Raw genomic sequence first — 18192 nt, 5'->3', positions numbered from 1 at the left:
CCCAGGAGACACACGGGATATCGCACAAAGATCTGCACCCATCTGTTCAATCCCGGTCAACAAACGCACACCCATCCAATGTGAAGGCAGCCCCTCTCCTTCCCCTCCCTCACCCCCCTCACCCCCCCCCCCCCCCCCCTCCCCCTCTCCTCCTCAAACTGCAGATACGGGGTCTGGGGTGACTGGGCAACCCCCTACGTGACCCTGGATCCCAAGTATGAGGCCGCACAGCTGCGTGTGTTTGGGAAGATGGTGCTGGACGGGCACATCTACAGGCGAGTGTGAGGTCGTGATTTTCCCCGGTTGGGACATGGGGTGCAGTGCGTGTGGGACAGGGCTGAGAGCGCATGACGGTTCTGGGTTGGGGATGGAAGTTGGGTTGTGAGGAGGTGTCGTGAGCGAGCATCGAGTTCCATGCAGTTTGTGCCCTTTTGCTAGACTCCTGTCCTGTCGGCATCCATGCATCCACTCCTGCTGCTGCTGAGGTGGCAATGCTCCGCCGCCCGCCCCCCCCCCCCCCCTAACTGTTTGAAACCTTAACCCCCCTCAGGACCCCACATCTTTGTACTTTTTGCCCTTCTTCCCAGGGTATCAACACACACAGCATGCTCAGACACACTCGTTACCCATTTTCTCAACCACAGGGGCCAGAAGCCGGTGCACTGGAGCCCGTCGACAGGCACGGCCCTGGCCGAGGCCGAGCTGGAGTACCCCGACGGCCACGTCTCGCCCAGCGTCTACGTCTCCGCTCCATTGTTGGAGGCGGGCCCCGGCGCGTCGCCCGACCAGACGCGCGCGCTGGCGGGCGCCTCGCTGGCACTGTGGACCACCACCCCCTGGACGCTGCCCGCCAACCGCGCGGTGGCGGTGAGCGTGGGCATGGAGTACTGCGTGGTGGAGGAGCGCGCAGGGGCGCGCCGGCGCCTGGTGGTGGCCACCGCGCTGCGCGAGGCTGTGCTCGCTCGGCTGGGCGGTGGCGAGGACTGCGACGTGGGTGCCACCTGGTCCACGCTGTGCACGCTGCCCGGCACCGCATTGCTGGGCAGCCGGTACGAGGGCCCCTTGACCGGGGACGACGGCCCGCGCCCCGTGCTGGACGGCAGCTCCTTTGTCACCGCCGACTCCGGCACGGGCCTGGTCCACCTCGCGCCCGGCCACGGGCACGAGGACTTTGCGCTGGCGGCAGCCGCGGGCGTGGCGGCTGTCTCCCCCGTGGACGACGCGGGGCGGTTCACGCGCGAGGCCGGCCACGGACTGGAGGGTCTGGAGGTCCTGGGCGAGGGCGGCGAGGCGGTGGCGGCGGCCGTGGCGGCCGCCGGGCGCCTGCTGGCGCGCGAGCCCTACGCACACCGCTACCCCTACGACTGGCGCAGCAAGCGCCCCGTCATCGTCCGCACCACGCGCCAGTGGTTTGCCTCTGTCTCTGGCCTGCGCGGCGCCGCGCTGGCCGCACTGGACGACGTGCGCTTCGTCCCCGGCGCGGGACGGCGCCGCATCGAGGCCATGGTGGGCGGGCGCAGCGACTGGTGCATCAGCCGGCAGCGCGCGTGGGGCGTGCCCATCCCCGCATTTTTCTACCGCGAGTCGGGGGAGGCGCTGATGAACGAGGCCACCCTGGACCACGTGACGCGGATCGTGGAGGAGCGCGGCGCCGACGCCTGGTGGGAGCTGCCCATCGAGGACCTGCTGCCGCCGCAGTACCGCGCAGGTCAACCTTTGATCGTGCTGATGTTTGGGGGTGTCTGGGGAGGAAGGCGGTGATCTGGGCTGAAGGCGGAGTGGAGTGATGGGTGGGTGGGCAAGGGGAGATGCTGGCAGTCGCGTGCTGCGCCACTCGGCAGGCCATGCGCCCCCGGAAAGGTTGCTGAAGAGTGGAATGAAACCTAGGAAGATCCTGGCCCCCAGGCTGCATCGCCCCGGTGCCTGCACCCCACTCCCTGCTCCCCCCTCTTCCTCCACCCTCTGGTCATCAGCACCCCACCCCCCATCCCTCACCCAAACACTGCAGAGGCTGTCCAGCTGGTCAAGGGCTCCGACACCATGGACGTCTGGTTTGACTCCGGCACCAGCTGGGCCAGCGTCCTTTCCGAGGGGGGGTCTGCAAAGGACGGCACCCCCCCCTCGCCGCGCTTTCCAGCCGACCTGTACCTGGAGGGCTCCGACCAGCACCGCGGCTGGTTCCAGAGCAGCCTGCTGACGGCGGTGGCGGCGCGCGGGACGGCGCCGTACCGCCGCGTGCTCACCCACGGCTTCCTGCTGGATGAGGCGGGGTTCAAGCAGAGCAAGTCGGTGGGCAACACGCTGGACCCGCGCGCCGTCATGCTGGGAGGAAAGGATGCCAAGAAGGAGCCGGCCTACGGCGCCGACGTGCTGCGCCTCTGGGTGGCCTCCGTGGACTACACCGCCGACGCCAGCGTCGGGCCCCGCATCATGGCGCAGGCAGGCGGGGGGGATGGGGAAGGGGGGTTGGGGGGGGAGGAGGAAGGGGCGAGATGTGTGATTTGGCTCTGCTGAGGATACTGCTCTGGCACGTGCCAGCCCTCCTTTCTGCCCTCCATTCCTGGCGCTGTAGAGTTCAGCCAGCCCCCATAAACCAACTTGCCGTCTGTCAATACCCACCGTCTAATTAATCCATCGCCAGGTCAGCGAGGTGTACCGTAAGATCCGGCTGACGCTGCGCTTCATGCTGGGCAACCTGTCCGGGTTTGATCCCGGGCAGGCCGCTGTCCCGCACGCCCAGCTCGGCCTCACAGACCGGTACATGCTCTGGCGCGTGGCGGCGCTCATCGACGAGTGTCACGCAGCGTATGACGAGCACCAGTTCTTCAGGTGCTGAGGGGGTGAGGGGGTGTTTGCTTTCGTCAAAAGGGGCGGGCCGCTCTGGTCGTCGTGATCGGTTTGCCATGCACGCGTATCTCAGCAGCAGGTACTGAAGGGGAGCCTGCAATCCTCTGGCCCCCTCCCGCCACCTGCCCCATCAACACCCCCCTCTCCCCACCGTCATTGCCACCACCTCTCCCTCCCCCTTTGGCCCCCAAAACAAGCAACACCCCACCCACCCACTGCAGAGTTTACCAGGCTATTCAACGCTTCTGCGTGACGGACCTGTCCAACTTCTACCTGGACGCCAGCAAGGACCGGCTGTACATCCTGGGCGCGGCCTCCCCCGACCGCCGCGGCGCGCAGACGGTGCTGGCGGCCACGCTGCGCGCCATGCTGGCGCTGGTGGCGCCGCTGGCCCCCCACCTGGCCGAGGACGCGTGGGCGGCTCTGCCCTGGCCCGCGCCCGCCGAGTCGGTGTTCGGCGGCGGCGCAGCGGCGGCCGACCCGGCCTGGCGCGACCTCCCCGCCGCCGACCTGGGGCTGATGCGCGCTCTGCTGGCCATCCGGGGCGAGGTGAACGCACTGCAGGAGCGCGCGCGCTCCGCGGGCCTGATCGGGTCCAGCCTGGAGGCGGCGGTGGATGTGCATGTGAGCGACGCAGGCCTGCGCGCACGGCTGGCGGAGCTGCAGGCCGCGGGCGATGCGCAGGACACCATCCAGCACGCCTGCATCGTGAGCCAGGCGGCGCTGCTGGACGCGGCGCCGGGGGCCGGCGAGGGCGCGGTGTGCACCGCGGCGGCTGTAGCGATCCCCGGGGAGGAGGGCGCCGAGCTGCGCGTGCGCATGCGGCGCGCGGCGGGCGCGCGCTGCGTGCGCTGCTGGAACTACAGCGAGGCGGTGGGCGCCGACGCGGAGCACCCCCACCTCTGCCACCGCTGCGTGCCGGTGGTGCGGGCGCTGGGGCAGCCAGCCCCCACGCAGGCGATGGCCTGAGGTGTGGGGGGGGGCCTGGTGGGTGGCCGGTGGGAGGGCCACTGCCCTTGCCAGTCCTCACCCTGTGGTGCCTGCAAGTGTGCCATGCCAGCCTGTGACATGCAATTTTGGGAGGGTCAGTATCTATTCAGAGGTTTTTAGAAGGATGTCTGAAGGATCCTGGAAGGGTCCTCTCGTTGTGGCGGGCATGTGCTGATGTGGAGCTGCACTGGGAGCCGCCTGGGGACAGCTCAAGACGCAAGCCACTGCGAGTGGCACTCCTGCAGGTCTCGATCAACCTGAACTGACAAGGGGGGAGGTATCTTCAGTTCTGGGTTCCAATCTTATATTACCTGTGTCCTCGTGGCCCTGGCGACCTTGTGTACAGGGACAGACATGAAGTCAGATGCTGCAAGAGATGAACACGCCCTGGCCAGCACAGCAACCAGGCTTGCACACCAGATCCCCAGATCTTGCTGCTGATTTGTTCAGATCGTGAACAATAGAGGAGTCCTTCGGGATCTACAAAGTCTTCCAATTTGCCGGAGAGGTTCGGCTGACTCCATATCCCCTTCTCTCAGCCCTGTAGGACACACATGCAGCGAGGATGTGGGGCCCAGGTGTTCCCATCATGATCACTCATGGCTTGATTCGCCCCTAGAGTCTTGTTCCCTGTAGACTCCAATCACGCTTGATCTGCGTTGAACTTCTCCTACCCTGTGATTTTATTCCTGATGAGGCCAAAGACATCCTTCTCGGCCATACCACCTCCACCCAGCCCCTCTCCTCCAACCCCACCACCACGTGCGAGCGCCACAATTCAATATGGTGAACCTGTAGATGGGTATGTCGATATCACGTTTGGTGTCACTGCTGCATACATTCCCAGTAAGATTGTATGCACCACGTATTCAACCGTGCTCGCTCAACTCGTTTACAAAGATGATTCCAGCCCAACAGCCACCGTCACTACCATCGTGAGGCCCTCTGCGTCGGTGTCGAATATGGAGCAGTACTCCTTTGGCTCTGCAGCCATCTACGTGGGTGCTAACCTCAATGAGGTGGCGTCACTGTCTCTGCTCAACCCTTCACCCCCTCCTCCTGCCATCTTTCCCCCTCCTCCACCATCACTTGGAACACTCAGTGGACATGTTGCTCATGTCGGTGGTGTCTTCTCAACCTCGGTTGCGTTCAGCAGCCAACCTCCGGACACCTTCAACTACGCTTACTTCACGGCGGCCGGTACCGTGGTGTCCTCTGGTTCCAATCCACCCAATGGCAACCCGAGCACATGGACTGATACAGTGGGTCACGACATGGCAGCCTTGATGTCCTATGTCCAAGTAGTGTCCATCCAGAATTCAGGCGGGAACTCAGCTGCCCTGACTCTGACTTGGTGAGCTTGTCAGGCTGCTCTGTCCCCATGACGTTCAGCAATGTCCACCAGATGGTTTGCGATGATCTCCTTGTAAGTGACCACGAGAACCACTGCAGCGTGGACCGATGCAGTCGGTCTGAAGAAGGGCTATCACGACCCAGTCCCCAATCGCTGCATGGGAAGCGGGTCGAGCAGGCATGGTTGGGCGGCGAGGGCACGATGCCGTGCACAGGTACTGGTGAAGGGGGGAAGAGGCCCGGCCAGATATCCACGCAGCCCCCTTGCATGTCGGTTGCAGGGATCCTGAAGCAGGTACCACTGCGCCCCCCGCTGCCCACCCCCACCAGCTCTCACCTGTGGCGAGGGCGGTCCCAGTCCCACCAAGGGTCAGGGCCTCACTGGGGGAAACCCAGTCGGTGGGTGGCTGCCCATCCCGGGATTCCGGCAGGGACAAGCGGTGCCAACATGGCATCAAGACCTGGTCTGACATGCGTCCTTGCCGACCATCTTTCACTAAGCTACCCTGGGGTCCAAGATGGGCTTCATCGAGGAAGGCCTTGACCGCATGTGGGCAGCTGTGCAGGAGGGTGAGGAGGCTGTAGCAAGCAGAGGCAAGCTACGAGGTGTGTGCATGGCCCCTTTGTTCTATTAACCTGTCCTGCATGCTTTGTCCCTGTGCCACACTGGCACTCCGACGCTTTTCATCCAAAACCAAGCTGCCAACACAAATTGACTGATTACACGCCGACACAGGGTTCATCGCCACATTCAAGGCCGGAAACAGCAGAAAGGGTGGTGACGGGCCAGTGCCGGTGTCCGACCCGCCACATGGCACCTCTGCTGACCTGGGTCCATACTCCCTGGAGCCTGACACCCAGGGACTGGACAGAGCCCCTGATCCACACCTTGCGGACAGTAACGGCACACCGACACCACTGATGGGCATTCCCGGCAACTTGGTCTTGCCACTGGACTGCCAGTGAGATATTGCCAAGACCACACAGACTTAGGCACCCATCATAATCTCCCTGGTCGCGAAGAAGGGACGGTGGGGGGAGCGCGATGCACTCTACAAATTCATGACGGAAGCTGTGCTGCCTGTGATGCCCGCTTGGCTGGCCAACCCCACCCCCTGAAACGAATACTTTCAGGGCAGAGCACGCCGCAATCCTTTCTGTGGAGAGGACATGCAGCATGTGCTGATGGTCTGGTTTAGCGGAGGGACAAAGGCCAAGGCAACCTCGTTACTGCTGCGTATCTTCCTTTTTTCAACAACTATACCATCAGCGAGGCAGGCAGTGTGTGAGGGGCGATTTTTGCCATGGTGATGGCGAAGAGTGTGAGGAGACCCCAATTGGCCACCCAAGGCCCAAACGGGGGGATCCGCCACGACTGACATGTGCAGACTGCTCTCAATCACACTTGCATTCGATACTATACCGTTCTTATGCTGGTTCAACCCAACACTCTTCCTCGTGCGGTGCGTATCAAAGCCCACGGGCCATGGCAAAACCCCTCAAAGGGGCGAAGAGGGGTCCGACCCTAAAGTGGGGCTTCCGGAGACCAATCGAGCATCGAGATATCATTTAGGTGTAGTTTAAATCTGGGTCGGACCGACACGTACTCCATACGGGTTTTGCGACACGGCCGATCAACCCTGTGCAATTTCAGGGTGTTTCGGGTCCAGGTCCAGGTCAGCATGTTGTCAAGTTCATGCCATTCAATTATCTTCTGCTGTCGAAGCATTGTCCCGAACGGTATTTGGCTGCACATTGCAGCATCGTAGCTCCAATCCTAGTGCAGCCCATCGGGGAGCTGAGTCTCGACGGCCCAGCCGGGATGGGGTCTCGGCAAGGATTCCCCGCTGTAGCGATCTTGCTCCTCCTGGGCCCCGCGCTGTCTCTGGCAGCCCGGACTCCAGATAGCGCGCAGACTGTGCTCAGGGGCGAGCCCCAAGCCCCCGTGTGGCCGGACTCGTACTCCGTGGAGTACACCTTTTCCCTGCCCTACACTGCCAAGATCCAGCCCCATGGCATCAGGCAGGGCACGGGGTATGGGCGTTGCGATTGGCGGGCATTCCCTGCTTGCTGCATGGCTTGGTGCCTGATGAGCAGTTCGGCTGGGGTCTGCTTGGCAATGTACAAGATCCCCGGGCCAGCTGGCCATGGCACCCACAGATTCCCTGAGCCACTCCTGCCAGGTACCCCGTCGTCTTCCATCGCGACGGCAAGGCCCAGCGGGTCCGCATGGAGACATACAATGGCACCAACGTCATCATCTCCACCAAGGTAAGGGTTTGGCGTCAGCATGGAGGTGGGGCGTGGCCTTTGTGGACGGCCGCGCGACGCACCATTGGGGGAGGGCGTCGATGGTGCGGCGGCATCGGTCTCGCACCGCCCAGCACATCCCCGGCCTGGGTGTTCTGATTCGTGCTGGCTGGGCCACTCGCTGCCAACAGGAGGCTCCTTGCCTCGGCCGCTGGGACCGGCGTGGCACCCCCTTCTGCCCTGCCGCTGGCACCCCCCGCTGCATACGCTCCTGACCAGGACGCCGCCCGCCCGTTGCACGGGCCCACCCCTTCTCCCCTCTGCCCCACTCCATCTCCTGAAGCCCCCCTCGCACGCCCCCGCTTCCTCCAACCACAGTCTGTGCAGTACGAGCTGCTGCCCCGCATCGACCGTCAGCAGTGTCTGGTCTGGGCCGAGCCGGGGCTGGCCGACGCGCAGGCGCTGCCCGACCTGGCGGGCTGGGCCTACCAGGGCGCCGAGGTGCTGGAGGACGGCGCCGCGGTTCACGCCTGGCACTACCTGGCACGGCACCAGGCCAAGAGCCTGGCCTACCGCTTCTACGCGCACCCCGACGGCGCACCCCGCCGCCTGGACATGCTGGGCACCGACGCGCTCTCCGGTTCCCACTTCGACCGCTGGGTGCTGGACTACGCGAGCTACGTCCCCGGCCGCCCGCGCGCGGAGCTGTTCGACCAGCCGCGGCTGTGCGAGGGGCGGGCGCCGGTGGATGGCGGCGGCCGCGGCCCACGAGCCGGAGCCCGCCCGGGCTCCGGCTCCGGTGCGCTGCGCATGGCGGGCCTGCTCCCGCGCGTCGCTTACCGCGGGCACCACGCGGAGTACGACGCCTTCCTGGACTCGCCACACGGCCGGGAGCGGGCGCACAGCAGCCTGGCCGACTACGCCGCGCGGGCGGAGGCCTTCGAGCGCAACGCGGCGCGCATCGCGGCGCACAATGCGCGCAACGCCTCCTACACCATGGCCATGAACCGCTTCGGCGACTGGCACCGGGTGAGGGTGGGAGCAGGGGGGTGCAGGGGGGAGGGAATCGAATCTCTGATGCTGCACCGATGTCACGGCGGTGAGGGATGGCTGCCTCTGCATCTGAGTTTTGCGATAGCCAGAGTGTCATGCGCTGGCACTGCACTGTGAGGGGTGGTACGCAGGCCTGACTGTTTCGGTCGGCGGCCCATGCCAAGCCCGGGGTGCCGTGCGCGGCGGGGCCGCTGACCGTGGCCGAGCCTCCACGCTGCGCGCCGTGGCGCACGCAGCGAAATGTACCTGGCGGTGTGGCTCCCCTGCGCATGAGGGGGCCGCAGGCTCCCCCTCGCACCCCCCGACCACCTTTCCGACACACCACACGGCGCAGGAGGAGTACCTGGCGGCCATGCTGCCGCGGCACGGGCGCGCCCGCCCCGCGACGCGGCCCGCCGACGACCACGGCCTGCGGCCGCACGAGATCCCCCACCGCGCGCTGACCGACCCGGCCCGGCTGCCCGCCGGCGTGGACTGGCGCGGGTCCGGCGCGGACGCGGCCTGGGTCAAAGACCAGGCCTCCTGCGGTTCCTGCTGGGCCTTTGGCGCGGCGGGGGCCATGGAAGCCGCCTGGTTTGTGGCCACGGGCGAGCGGGTCAGCCTCTCGGAGCAGGCCGTCATCGACTGCGCCTGGGGCGCGGCGCCGGGGCACGAGGAAAGCGCGGCGGCCTGCGACGGCGGCGACGCCTGGGCGGGCGTGGCGTACGCGGTGGGGGCGGGGGGCCTGCCCTCCTCGCTGGAGTACCAGTACAAGGGGCAGTCGGGGTACTGCGAGGCCAACGACACGGCGGCCGTGGCGCGGTTCGCGGGCTTCTCGCGCGTCCCCGCCTATGACGATGCCGCGCTGATGGAGGCGGTGTACTCGCGCGGGCCGCTGGCGGTGTCGCTGGACGCCAGCCACGACTCCTTCACCTTCTACTCCGCGGGGGTGTATGCCGAGCCCGACTGCTTCTTCAAAAAGGACCAGCTGGACCACTCCATGATGCTGGTGGGGTACGGCACGAGCGCAGAGGGCGACTACTGGCTCATCCGCAATTCCTGGAGCGACCACTGGGGCGACGCGGGGTACGTCAAGGTCTCCCGCGACCGCCACGGCTGTGGCGCGCCCGCCGATGCCATGTACGTCGTGGCCGACGCAGACGGCCTGAGGCCTTGAGGGGTGCCTGAGGGGGTGCAGGGGAGCGTGTGTGCATGCCTTGCGACTTGGAGCTCCGAACCTGCCGTCGTGTGAGTGGGCGCACGCAGTGGTGGCATCAGAATGTACTGCATCAAGGATACAAGGAGAGGGAGGGGCGCCACGCCTTGGCCCCGGCCATCAGCACGTGCGCGCGCGCGATTCAGGTTCCGGGGAGACTCAGCAGTCCACAGCCGTGCATGGCACTGAGCCTGGGCGGTCATTGGATCCCTACTGCAAGTAAATATTCGATTGAAGTGCACAGTTCCATACTTTGGATCGGTTTGGGGAAGCAGTGGACGCTGGGCACACGCGCTGCGCGTCACGGTAAGCACAGTCACGAGGAGATCCAATACAATGGCGCTTCTTTCGTGCCAGGACTGGCCAGAAAGCCATGCACTGTAGTGAGTGGTATGAACTCATTGCAGGGCATGATGTCCCGGGGGGCGGGGTCCTCTCGCACCCTCCACCAATACCTCCCTGACTCCTCACACAGCACGACCCACATGGCCAAAAAGAGCTGGGGCACGAGCGACAAGGTGCAGGAGGCCAGGGAGCGCAAGAACAGCTCCAAGAAGGAGGCAGCTGAGGCAGAGGCCAAGCAGAAGGAGGAGGCGTACTGGAGCCAGCATGCCAACCCCAAGGGAAGAAAGGACGCCAAGCGCGAGGAGCAGGTGCGTGGCAGGGTCACACAGCCGGCCTGCCGTCTTCTGGGCGCACTTTGTGTAGCCCCAAGTCGTGGCCGGTGCATAGGCAGATGAGGGCAGGCCCCGCTCCTGTCCTCTGACAGGAGCGGAGCCGAGAGGAAGCTGCTGCCCGGCGTGCAGAAGCCAAGCGGCTTGCTGCTGAGGAGGAGGCTGCTCTGGCGGGGCCCTCCCGCAAGGCTGCTCCAAAGCCCAAGCTGACCCATCACCAGCTAGCGCAGCAGAGGGAGCGAGACCAGGCGGCAGCTGCCGCTGCCGCCGCCGAGGCCGCCGCGGCAGCCCAACGAGCGGTGCGTGCTGGGGGTGACGGGGCTCAGGCGTGTGACACAGTCACGCAACAACCTGGCTCTTCTTATGGGGGTACTGGACACAGCCGCAGCGGCGTGCCATATGCCGAGGCTTATGCTCGATGCAGCAGCTGTTTGAGCAGTTGTTGTGCAGGATGCAGCGCTGCGGCATGATGCTCTCGGTCAAACCTCCTCGACCAACTCATAGGTGACTGAGGACGCGTACGCGGCAGCAGTGGAGGTGGAGAACACAAACGTCCAGGAGGGGAACGGCGTGAATGCACGGGGCCTGGATCAGGCGCTGGAGCAACTGGGGATTGCCGAGAAGGCACAGGATATGCACCCTGAGAGGTGAGTGAGGGGCATGCATCCTGGCGAAGGCTTTGCCACAGATGCAGCAGGAGACGTCGCGCAAGCTCTGCTTGCAAGCGGGTCTCGTGTGCGCACAGTGGCCTGCGTCGCCAGTTCCGGGTCTGGCGTGCTGGGGATGCCTGCCACAAAGCGCCCAAGCCGCATCCCAACGCCTTCCCTCGATCCAGGCGGGCCAAGGCTGCATGGGAGGCCTACTACGAGGAGCAGCTGGCTGTGCTCAAGGAGGACAAGCCGGGCCTGAGGCTCATGCAGTACAAGAGCATGATATTCGAGAACTGGCAGCGCAGCCCGCTCAACCCCCGCAACCAGGCTGTCTCCAAGAAATAGCTGGCAGGATGCCATGTGCGCCTGCATGCCTCCTGCAGCCCCATTGGATCAATGGATGCTGTTTTTATATGACTGCGGACCAGGTATGCCCCCATGGAGCCACAGGTTTCCGTCCCCAGAATCATGGGATTCGTGTTGATATATTATAACAGGCCCCCCGCAGGAATCCCAGCACTGCTGCTAACACTGCATGCAAGCACGTGCGAACACGGTTCGGGGCCAAATTGTCACCTTGTGATCCCAAGCTGGTATACCGTGGAGCTCATATCACCAAGCTATTCGAGCCTTTGAATCCGAAATAAACATGGGTGGCGATTGTTGCGGAGGCAAGCCCACGCCCGCCGTGGCTGACCAGTTGGCAGACCTGAGCCTGGACAATCTCCCCAAGTCCAATGGCTCTGCTGCATCCGAGAGGCCATGGGCAGAGATCGCCAAGGAGAAGGCGGTTTACTTCAATAAGCGCGTGGAGCTATTTGAGAAATATCGAGAGCGGGAGGTCGCAGCGGTCGAGGCTGCCCGCGCAGCCGCTGTCCCGGTGCAGATCACGTTGCCCGATGGGCACGTGCGTGATGGCGTAAAGGACGTGACCACCCCCCTGGACATCGCCGCGGCCCTCTCCAAGAGCCTGGCGAAGAAGGCGGTGGTGGCGGAGGTCGACGGCAAGCCCTGGGACCTCTTCCGCCCCCTGGAGCAGGACTGCAACCTGGCCATCCACACATTCGACAGCCCCAAGGGCAAGGATGTGCGTTGTTCTGGTTGTTTGTGCCTGTGATCGTGGTCTGGCTCCGTGCAGGTGCTGCCTGACGAGGCTGGGCCCCGCCCACCGTGGCGCCGGCCCCAGCGCTCATGTCTCTTTTCCCCCCTTGCTCTCCCGTCTACCAGGCCTTCTGGCACTCCAGTGCCCACATCCTGGGCCAGTCCCTGGAGCTGGAGTTTGGTGCGGAGCTGACCATCGGCCCCGCCCTGGAGGAGGGATTCTACTACGACTGCTACCTGGGGGACCGCACTCTCTGCGAGCCCGACCGCGACACCATCCAGAAGCGCATGCAGCAGGCAGGGGCCATCGTTACGAGGATCACTGGTGTACATTGGGTAGAGGGGAGAGATGTGCCAGCCTGCATGCCACAGGAGCTCTGCCGCCGCAGCACGAGGTCTCCGATCAGCCCCTCACCCTAGATCTTTTCACCCCCCTCCGCATACCATTTTTTGGGCTCCCTTCACTCACTCACGCAGATTGTGAAGGCCAAGCAGGCGTTTGAGCGCGTCACAGTGTCGCGCGCGGAGGCGCTGGAGATGTTCCAGGAGAACAAGTTCAAGGTGGAGCTGATCCAGGGCCTGCCCGAGGACGCCAGCATCACCTGCTACCGCTGCGGGCCCATGGTGGACCTATGCCGTGGTCCGCACGTGCCCAACACCGGCGCGCTGCGGGCGGTGGCGGTGACCAACGCCTCGCGCGCCTTCTGGCGCGCCGACGTCACGCGCGAGCCTCTGCAGCGCGTCTACGCCATCGCCTTCCCGGAGGACAAAGAGCTCAAGGAGTATCAGCACCGGATAGAGGAGGCCAAGAAGCGCGACCACCGTCTGCTGGGCGCGCAACAGGAGCTCTTCTTCTTCCACCAGCTGTCCCCCGGGTCCTGCTTCTTCCTCCCTGCCGGCACCCGCATCTACAACGCCCTCGTGGAGGTGTGTGCATATGGGGGGGCGGCCGCTATTCCAGGAAGAGGGAGGGAGGCAGGGGTCTGTCAGGAAGGAGATCCCCTCTGTCGTGTTGGTCCCCTTGGAGGTAGACAGGAGCCTCACACAAGCCGGGCACCCTGCACTCCTCCTTGCCATTGAGGTATTGCATGTACTGATCAACCGTCTCCGAGCATCATTCTACATTTTCCAAGCCCCGTGAACAGACACACACAGGTAGCCCAACCACCAACACCCCTCTTCACAACCTCTCCCCCCCGCCCGCCCCCCAAAACCAACTCTCTCAGTTTATCCGCCAAAAGTACTGGAAGTACGGGTTCGAGGAGGTGGTCACCCCCAACATCTACAATATGGACCTGTGGAAGACTTCGGGCCACGCCGCGCACTACAAGGAGAACATGTTCTGCTTCGACATTGAGAAGGGCGAATTCGGGCTGAAGCCCATGAACTGCCCCGGCCACTGCCTGGCCTTCGGCCACCGCACGCGCTCCTACCGCGAGCTCCCCCTGCGCCTCGCCGACTTCGGCGTGCTGCACCGCAACGAGTTCTCCGGCGCGCTGCAGGGCCTGACGCGGGTGCGCCGCTTCCAGCAGGATGACGCGCACATCTTCTGCCGCCCCGACCAGGTGGCGGCCGAGATCGAGCGCGCCCTGGCCTTCCTGGCCGACGTCTACGGCCAGCTGGGCCTCAGCTTCTCCCTGGTGCTCAGCACCCGGCCCGAGGGCTTCCTGGGCACGCCGGGGCAGTGGGACGCGGCAGAGGGCGCGCTGCGCAACGCGCTGGACGCCTCGGGCCACGCCTGGGAGCTGAACGAGGGCGACGGCGCCTTCTACGGCCCCAAGATCGACATCACCGTACACGACGCGCTGCGGCGCAAGTTCCAGTGCGCCACCGTGCAGCTCGACTTCCAGCTGCCCCTCCGCTTCGGCCTGCAGTACGTGGCCGAGGACGGCGGCTTCCAGGTCCCCGTCATCATCCACCGCGCCGTGCTGGGCTCCGTGGAGCGCATGTTTGCCATCCTGACCGAGAACTTTGCGGGGCGGTGGCCGCTCTGGCTCTCACCCCGCCAGGTCATGGTCGTGCCCATCTCTGGTGGGTTGTCGTCGGTCGTTTTCTGGACGGGGATCGGGGGGGGAGGGGCGCAAACCCCCCCCCCCCGGGGGGCACGCGCCGCCCTGCACACACCACTCACTTCCCTCCCACGATAACCGATTCACCCCAGAACAACGACCCACAACAAACAGCAGCACCACCCACTCCTGCAACCCCTCAGACTCGTCGTACGACTATGCGCTGGAGGTGCGGGACGCTGTGCGTGGCGCGGGCTTCCACGTGGAGGTGGACCTGGCCGACCGCAAGATGCAGAAGAAGGTGCGCGAGGCGCAGGTGGCCCAGTTCAACTACATCCTGGTGGTGGGCGCCGCGGAGCGCGAGCAGCGCACCGTCAACGTGCGCACGCGCGACAACCAGGTGCACGGTCAGCGCCAGCTGGACGACGTTCTGCGCGTGATCGGGGAGGAGCGGGAGGCGCGCTCCCTGACCTCCCTGTTCGGCGAGGGACCGGGCCAGGCGCAGGCCTGAGGGGTGGGGGTGGAGGGGAGGGATGCTGGGGTCCAACGTGACTGGGGCCCCTTGACAGGCCGCGGAGCGCGGCATGCCTGCGGTGCCGTGCGTGTGTAGGAGGTGGGAAATGCACCCAGCAGTACTGGAGAGGCCATTGGAGAGCTTGGACGCTGGTAGAGGGTGGGGTCCGGGGGACGGGAGAGCAGCTGGGCGGTCGTCGGTGACTGCATGCCCTCCCACGCACGAGCGCGCCATCACATGCGTCTCTGGAAGGAGTGTGTGCAGGGGACAGGGTATGGATGCGCATGTGGGATATCGTCGAAACGAGTGCATACCATTGATTGTTCATCAGCCGATCAATAAGCTCGCTCGGCACCCAACGCATTGCTGCACGCTCGACCAGCACTCTCACCCCGCTCCGCGCCCGACACTGTGATGGCCGCAGTCGCCTTGACCCACGTGCCCTTCGCGTTTTGATCCTGATACATCTGGATATGTCGCGACGAACTCTCACTCTGCAGCAGCTCGCCTGCTTCTGGCGCCAGGCCGGGGCAGGGGGTGGCACCCCCTCGGCTCCTGCCACGCCCGCCATGCCCGCGGGCACATGCGCCTTCAAGCATCCCTTCCACTCGGGATCGAGGCCTGACGAGAGGCAGGAATCAATGGGAAGCTCCGGTCCCAGGCAGCCTGCGTCCCTGAGAGGTGGGGTAGGGTGCTAGGTGGTGACAAGGCTGCACTGGGCGCCATGCAATGCTAGCATCGCATCCCTGCAGCTGGGCAGGAGACTCATTCGTGACCAACGCACCCGCCCACCATTACCTTGCTGCAGACTGGGTCCAGGGAGGGGCCAAGGCCACGACGCATGCCGCCCAGCCACCACGCCGCGGTTTCAGGGCCTCCGCCCCGCTCCTCAAGGACTACTACTCCGTGCTGGGGGTGGGGCGCACCGCCTCGGACTCGGAGATCAAGAAGGCCTACTACCAGCTGGCCAAGAAGTTCCATCCTGACACCAACAAGGACGAACCAGGCGCGGCGGCCAAGTTCCAGGAGGCTCAGCAGGCGTACGACACGCTGCGAGACCCCCAAAAGCGCACCGCCTACGACCAGTACGGCCACGATGCGTATCGCAACATGGAGTCCGGGGGAGGGCCCGGGCCGGGCGGCTTCGGCGGGCCCTTTGGGGGTGGGGTGGAGGTGGACCCCGAGGACCTCTTTGGCGCCTTTTTCAGGGGTGGCCAGGGTTTCCAGGTGGGGCTGGGTCTGTTGCAAGGGGGCAGGACGGAGCGTGGTCAGACCGTTTTGCGGTCTGTGGGGTTATGGGTTTGAAAGCAGAAGCGACAACTCTAAGGGAGGCACCCTGGCTGTGCCCCTGGTACTGATGCAGGCTGAACTACATCCTGTGTTATGCCGTCCTCGTCCCTCCCCCACCCATGTCTCCCCCCCACCCATGTCTGCCCCCTATTTGCCCCACCCACAACACACCCACCCACACCCATGCAGTCCTTCCACTTTGGCCACGGCTTTGGCAATGCGGGCGGGCGGACTCGCCGCCCGCAGCGCGGCGCGGACCTGCAGACCCGCCTGCGCATCAGCTTTGCGGACGCGATGAAGGGCATCACCCACCGGATGGACCTGTCCGGCACGGGCGCAGGCGGCCCCTCCCAGGTGGAGGTCAGGATCCCGGCGGGCGTGGACACGGGCCAGCACCTGCGCCTGGCGGGCAGCGGCGCGCCGGGCGGCCCCGGCTGCGCGGCGGGCGACCTGCTCGTCTTCCTGGAGGTGGCGCCCTCCCGCGTTTTCACCCGCGACGGCTATGACCTGTACGTGGAGGCACCGGTGGACATGGTGGACGCCACGCTGGGGACCACTATCGAGTGAGCACACGGGGTATTGTTGGGGATGGGGTTGAAGGGGGGGAGGAGGGGTGTGTGAGCGGTTTGAGGACATGTTTATCTGCATGCCAGTGGCTGAAGACGCACAGGCCGCCCTCAGCATGGACCGCGGTGGCCCGTCGCGGCACCGGCTGCTGCTGCTGGGCTGCAAGGCAGCTGCTGTGCGGAGGCCATGTGAGGCCAGGCACACATGCTCCACCACCCACTCCCCCTTCCCGCCGCCCATGCAGGGTGCCAACCATCGACGGGCGGGCGGAGGTGACGGTGCGGCCGGGGACGCAGGCGGACGACAAGCTGCGGATGCGCGGGTATGGCGTGCCACAGGACGCTGCCGGCCTGCCTGGAAAGCGCGGCGACCAGTATGTGGTGGTTCGGCTGCGCGTGCCGAGGACCCTCACCCCCTTTCAGCGGCAGTGTCTGGAGGACTACCGCCGCGGCGAGCGGCAGGCGGCGCCGCAGCAGCCCTCTGGAGCGGCGGCGGGAGCCAAGGGCGGGGCTGACACGGCGTCAGGGAAGGCGTCAGAGGGGAAGTCGTCCGGGACGTCGGCCAGGGCGGACGAGCCGGCTGACAAGAAGAATGCGGACAAGGGATCTGGAAAGGCCGGGAGTGACAAGCCCAAGAGCGTGTTCGACTGGTTCAAGGGGTCCTGAGGCTGTGTGGTGCTTGGGCATGCAGGCTGTGAAGGGACATCGTTGCCAGGCCTGTCTGAGACCAGGGGGAATGGCAGGCGAGTATCAATCCACGGCTGGCTGCCCGTGACTGAGCTCAGCGTCCTCCTCCAGATGCCGACACCATTTCCAATCACAATCTGCCCGCTTCCAGCCCTGGCCCTGCCAACACGGTGTGAGGTTACAAGCACGTGACGCTACCAAATGCATGCAGTGATGCAATGCGGCGCTGCAGCGGGGTGAAGGGATGGAGGACTACAAGCGGTGGGGTTGTCCTGCGGCCTTACAATTTCAAGCAGCACTCATCGCTGGTCGGGAGCAGCTGCCCCCGGCAGAGGTTGCTCGCCTTAAAAAGTCTGATTTGTGTCCTGGGGAGAGGCTGCCGACAAAACTGCTCAGCAAATGGGGGCCTTGGCAGCAGGGAGAGGGTGTCTATTGAAGTGGCCATGGCCCCCAGGTCCCACAAAAAAACTTCAAGAGCAAGCGTTGCGCGGTACTCTCCACGCAAGAGCCATCCGAGAGACGCGGCACGGCCCGTCGCCCTAAAACGGCCGCCGCCCTCCATCTCACGGGCTCAGGCGGTGGGCGTGGGCGCGGGGGGCGGGGCGGGTGTCACCCCCCAGATGTCCTTTGCATACTCGTTGATGGTGCGGTCGGAGGAGAAGAAGCCGTTGCGGGCGGTGTAGAGGATGGAGCGCCGGGTCCACTCCTCCTGATCCCCGTACAGCTCATCGACGCGCCGCTGCGCATCCATGTAGGTGGCAAAGTCGTTGGCCACCAGGAACCAGTCGTTGCCTGTGGGTTGTGGGAGTTTGTGGGGGCCAAGGCAGTTGGTTTTGGTGGGAAACCATGATACCAGAGGGCTCAAACAGGGCAACACACAAGCTTTGGGACAGAACGGTCCTCTGGTGACAGCATTCTGGAGATCTAGGCCAGGCCGCGGGGGGTTGACAGCGGGCTGGCGACTGCCTGTGTCAAGGCTATCCAACATGAATATATACCCCACCATCCTACCC

General features: G+C 65.0%; 6 protein-coding genes across 6 annotated transcripts in view; 5 read left to right on the top strand and 1 right to left on the bottom strand.

The window, feature by feature from the left end:
• Positions 1-249: 249 nt before the first annotated feature.
• F751_5111 (Isoleucine-tRNA ligase) lies at positions 250-3816 on the top strand (the record flags this gene model as incomplete). Its single annotated transcript, XM_011398854.1, has 5 exons — positions 250-281; positions 645-1708; positions 2009-2415; positions 2642-2829; positions 3069-3816. The coding sequence occupies 5 exons, from the start codon at positions 250-252 to the stop codon at positions 3814-3816; spliced, it is 2439 nt and encodes an 812-aa protein (XP_011397156.1).
• A 3196-nt stretch (positions 3817-7012) lies between these two features.
• Positions 7013-9649, top strand: F751_5110 (Counting factor associated protein D; the record flags this gene model as incomplete). The annotated part of the gene is made up of 4 exons (XM_011398853.1): positions 7013-7224; positions 7374-7461; positions 7819-8469; positions 8918-9649. 4 exons carry the CDS (start codon positions 7013-7015, stop codon positions 9647-9649), a joined length of 1683 nt encoding a protein of 560 aa, XP_011397155.1.
• A 524-nt stretch (positions 9650-10173) lies between these two features.
• F751_5109 (Coiled-coil domain-containing protein 124) lies at positions 10174-11357 on the top strand (the record flags this gene model as incomplete). The annotated part of the gene is made up of 3 exons (XM_011398852.1): positions 10174-10341; positions 10867-11009; positions 11198-11357. 3 exons carry the CDS (start codon positions 10174-10176, stop codon positions 11355-11357), a joined length of 471 nt encoding a protein of 156 aa, XP_011397154.1.
• Positions 11358-11661: 304 nt separating this feature from the next.
• F751_5108 (Threonine-tRNA ligase, mitochondrial) lies at positions 11662-14633 on the top strand (the record flags this gene model as incomplete). The annotated part of the gene is made up of 5 exons (XM_011398851.1): positions 11662-12099; positions 12240-12422; positions 12591-13040; positions 13340-14144; positions 14326-14633. The coding sequence occupies 5 exons, from the start codon at positions 11662-11664 to the stop codon at positions 14631-14633; spliced, it is 2184 nt and encodes a 727-aa protein (XP_011397153.1).
• A 572-nt stretch (positions 14634-15205) lies between these two features.
• On the top strand, positions 15206-17158 carry F751_5107 (DnAJ-like protein; the record flags this gene model as incomplete). Its single annotated transcript, XM_011398850.1, has 5 exons — positions 15206-15317; positions 15445-15863; positions 16116-16286; positions 16395-16489; positions 16738-17158. The coding sequence occupies 5 exons, from the start codon at positions 15206-15208 to the stop codon at positions 17156-17158; spliced, it is 1218 nt and encodes a 405-aa protein (XP_011397152.1).
• Positions 17159-17750: 592 nt separating this feature from the next.
• Positions 17751-18192, bottom strand: part of F751_5106 (Alpha-glucan phosphorylase 2, cytosolic) — a gene marked incomplete at both ends in the record, with an annotated part of 5922 nt that continues 5480 nt past the window's right edge. The window contains 2 exons of the mRNA XM_011398849.1: positions 17751-17971; positions 18071-18095. Of these exons, the coding sequence (XP_011397151.1) occupies positions 17751-17971; positions 18071-18095 (246 nt within the window). The remainder of the gene's footprint in view (positions 17972-18070; positions 18096-18192) is intronic.

The sequence above is a fragment of the Auxenochlorella protothecoides genome, assembly GCF_000733215.1.
Source record: "Auxenochlorella protothecoides strain 0710 unplaced genomic scaffold scaffold56, whole genome shotgun sequence".
NCBI classification, from domain to species: Eukaryota; Viridiplantae; Chlorophyta; class Trebouxiophyceae; order Chlorellales; family Chlorellaceae; genus Auxenochlorella; species Auxenochlorella protothecoides.
This window is presented reverse-complemented; position numbering and strand designations above follow the sequence as displayed.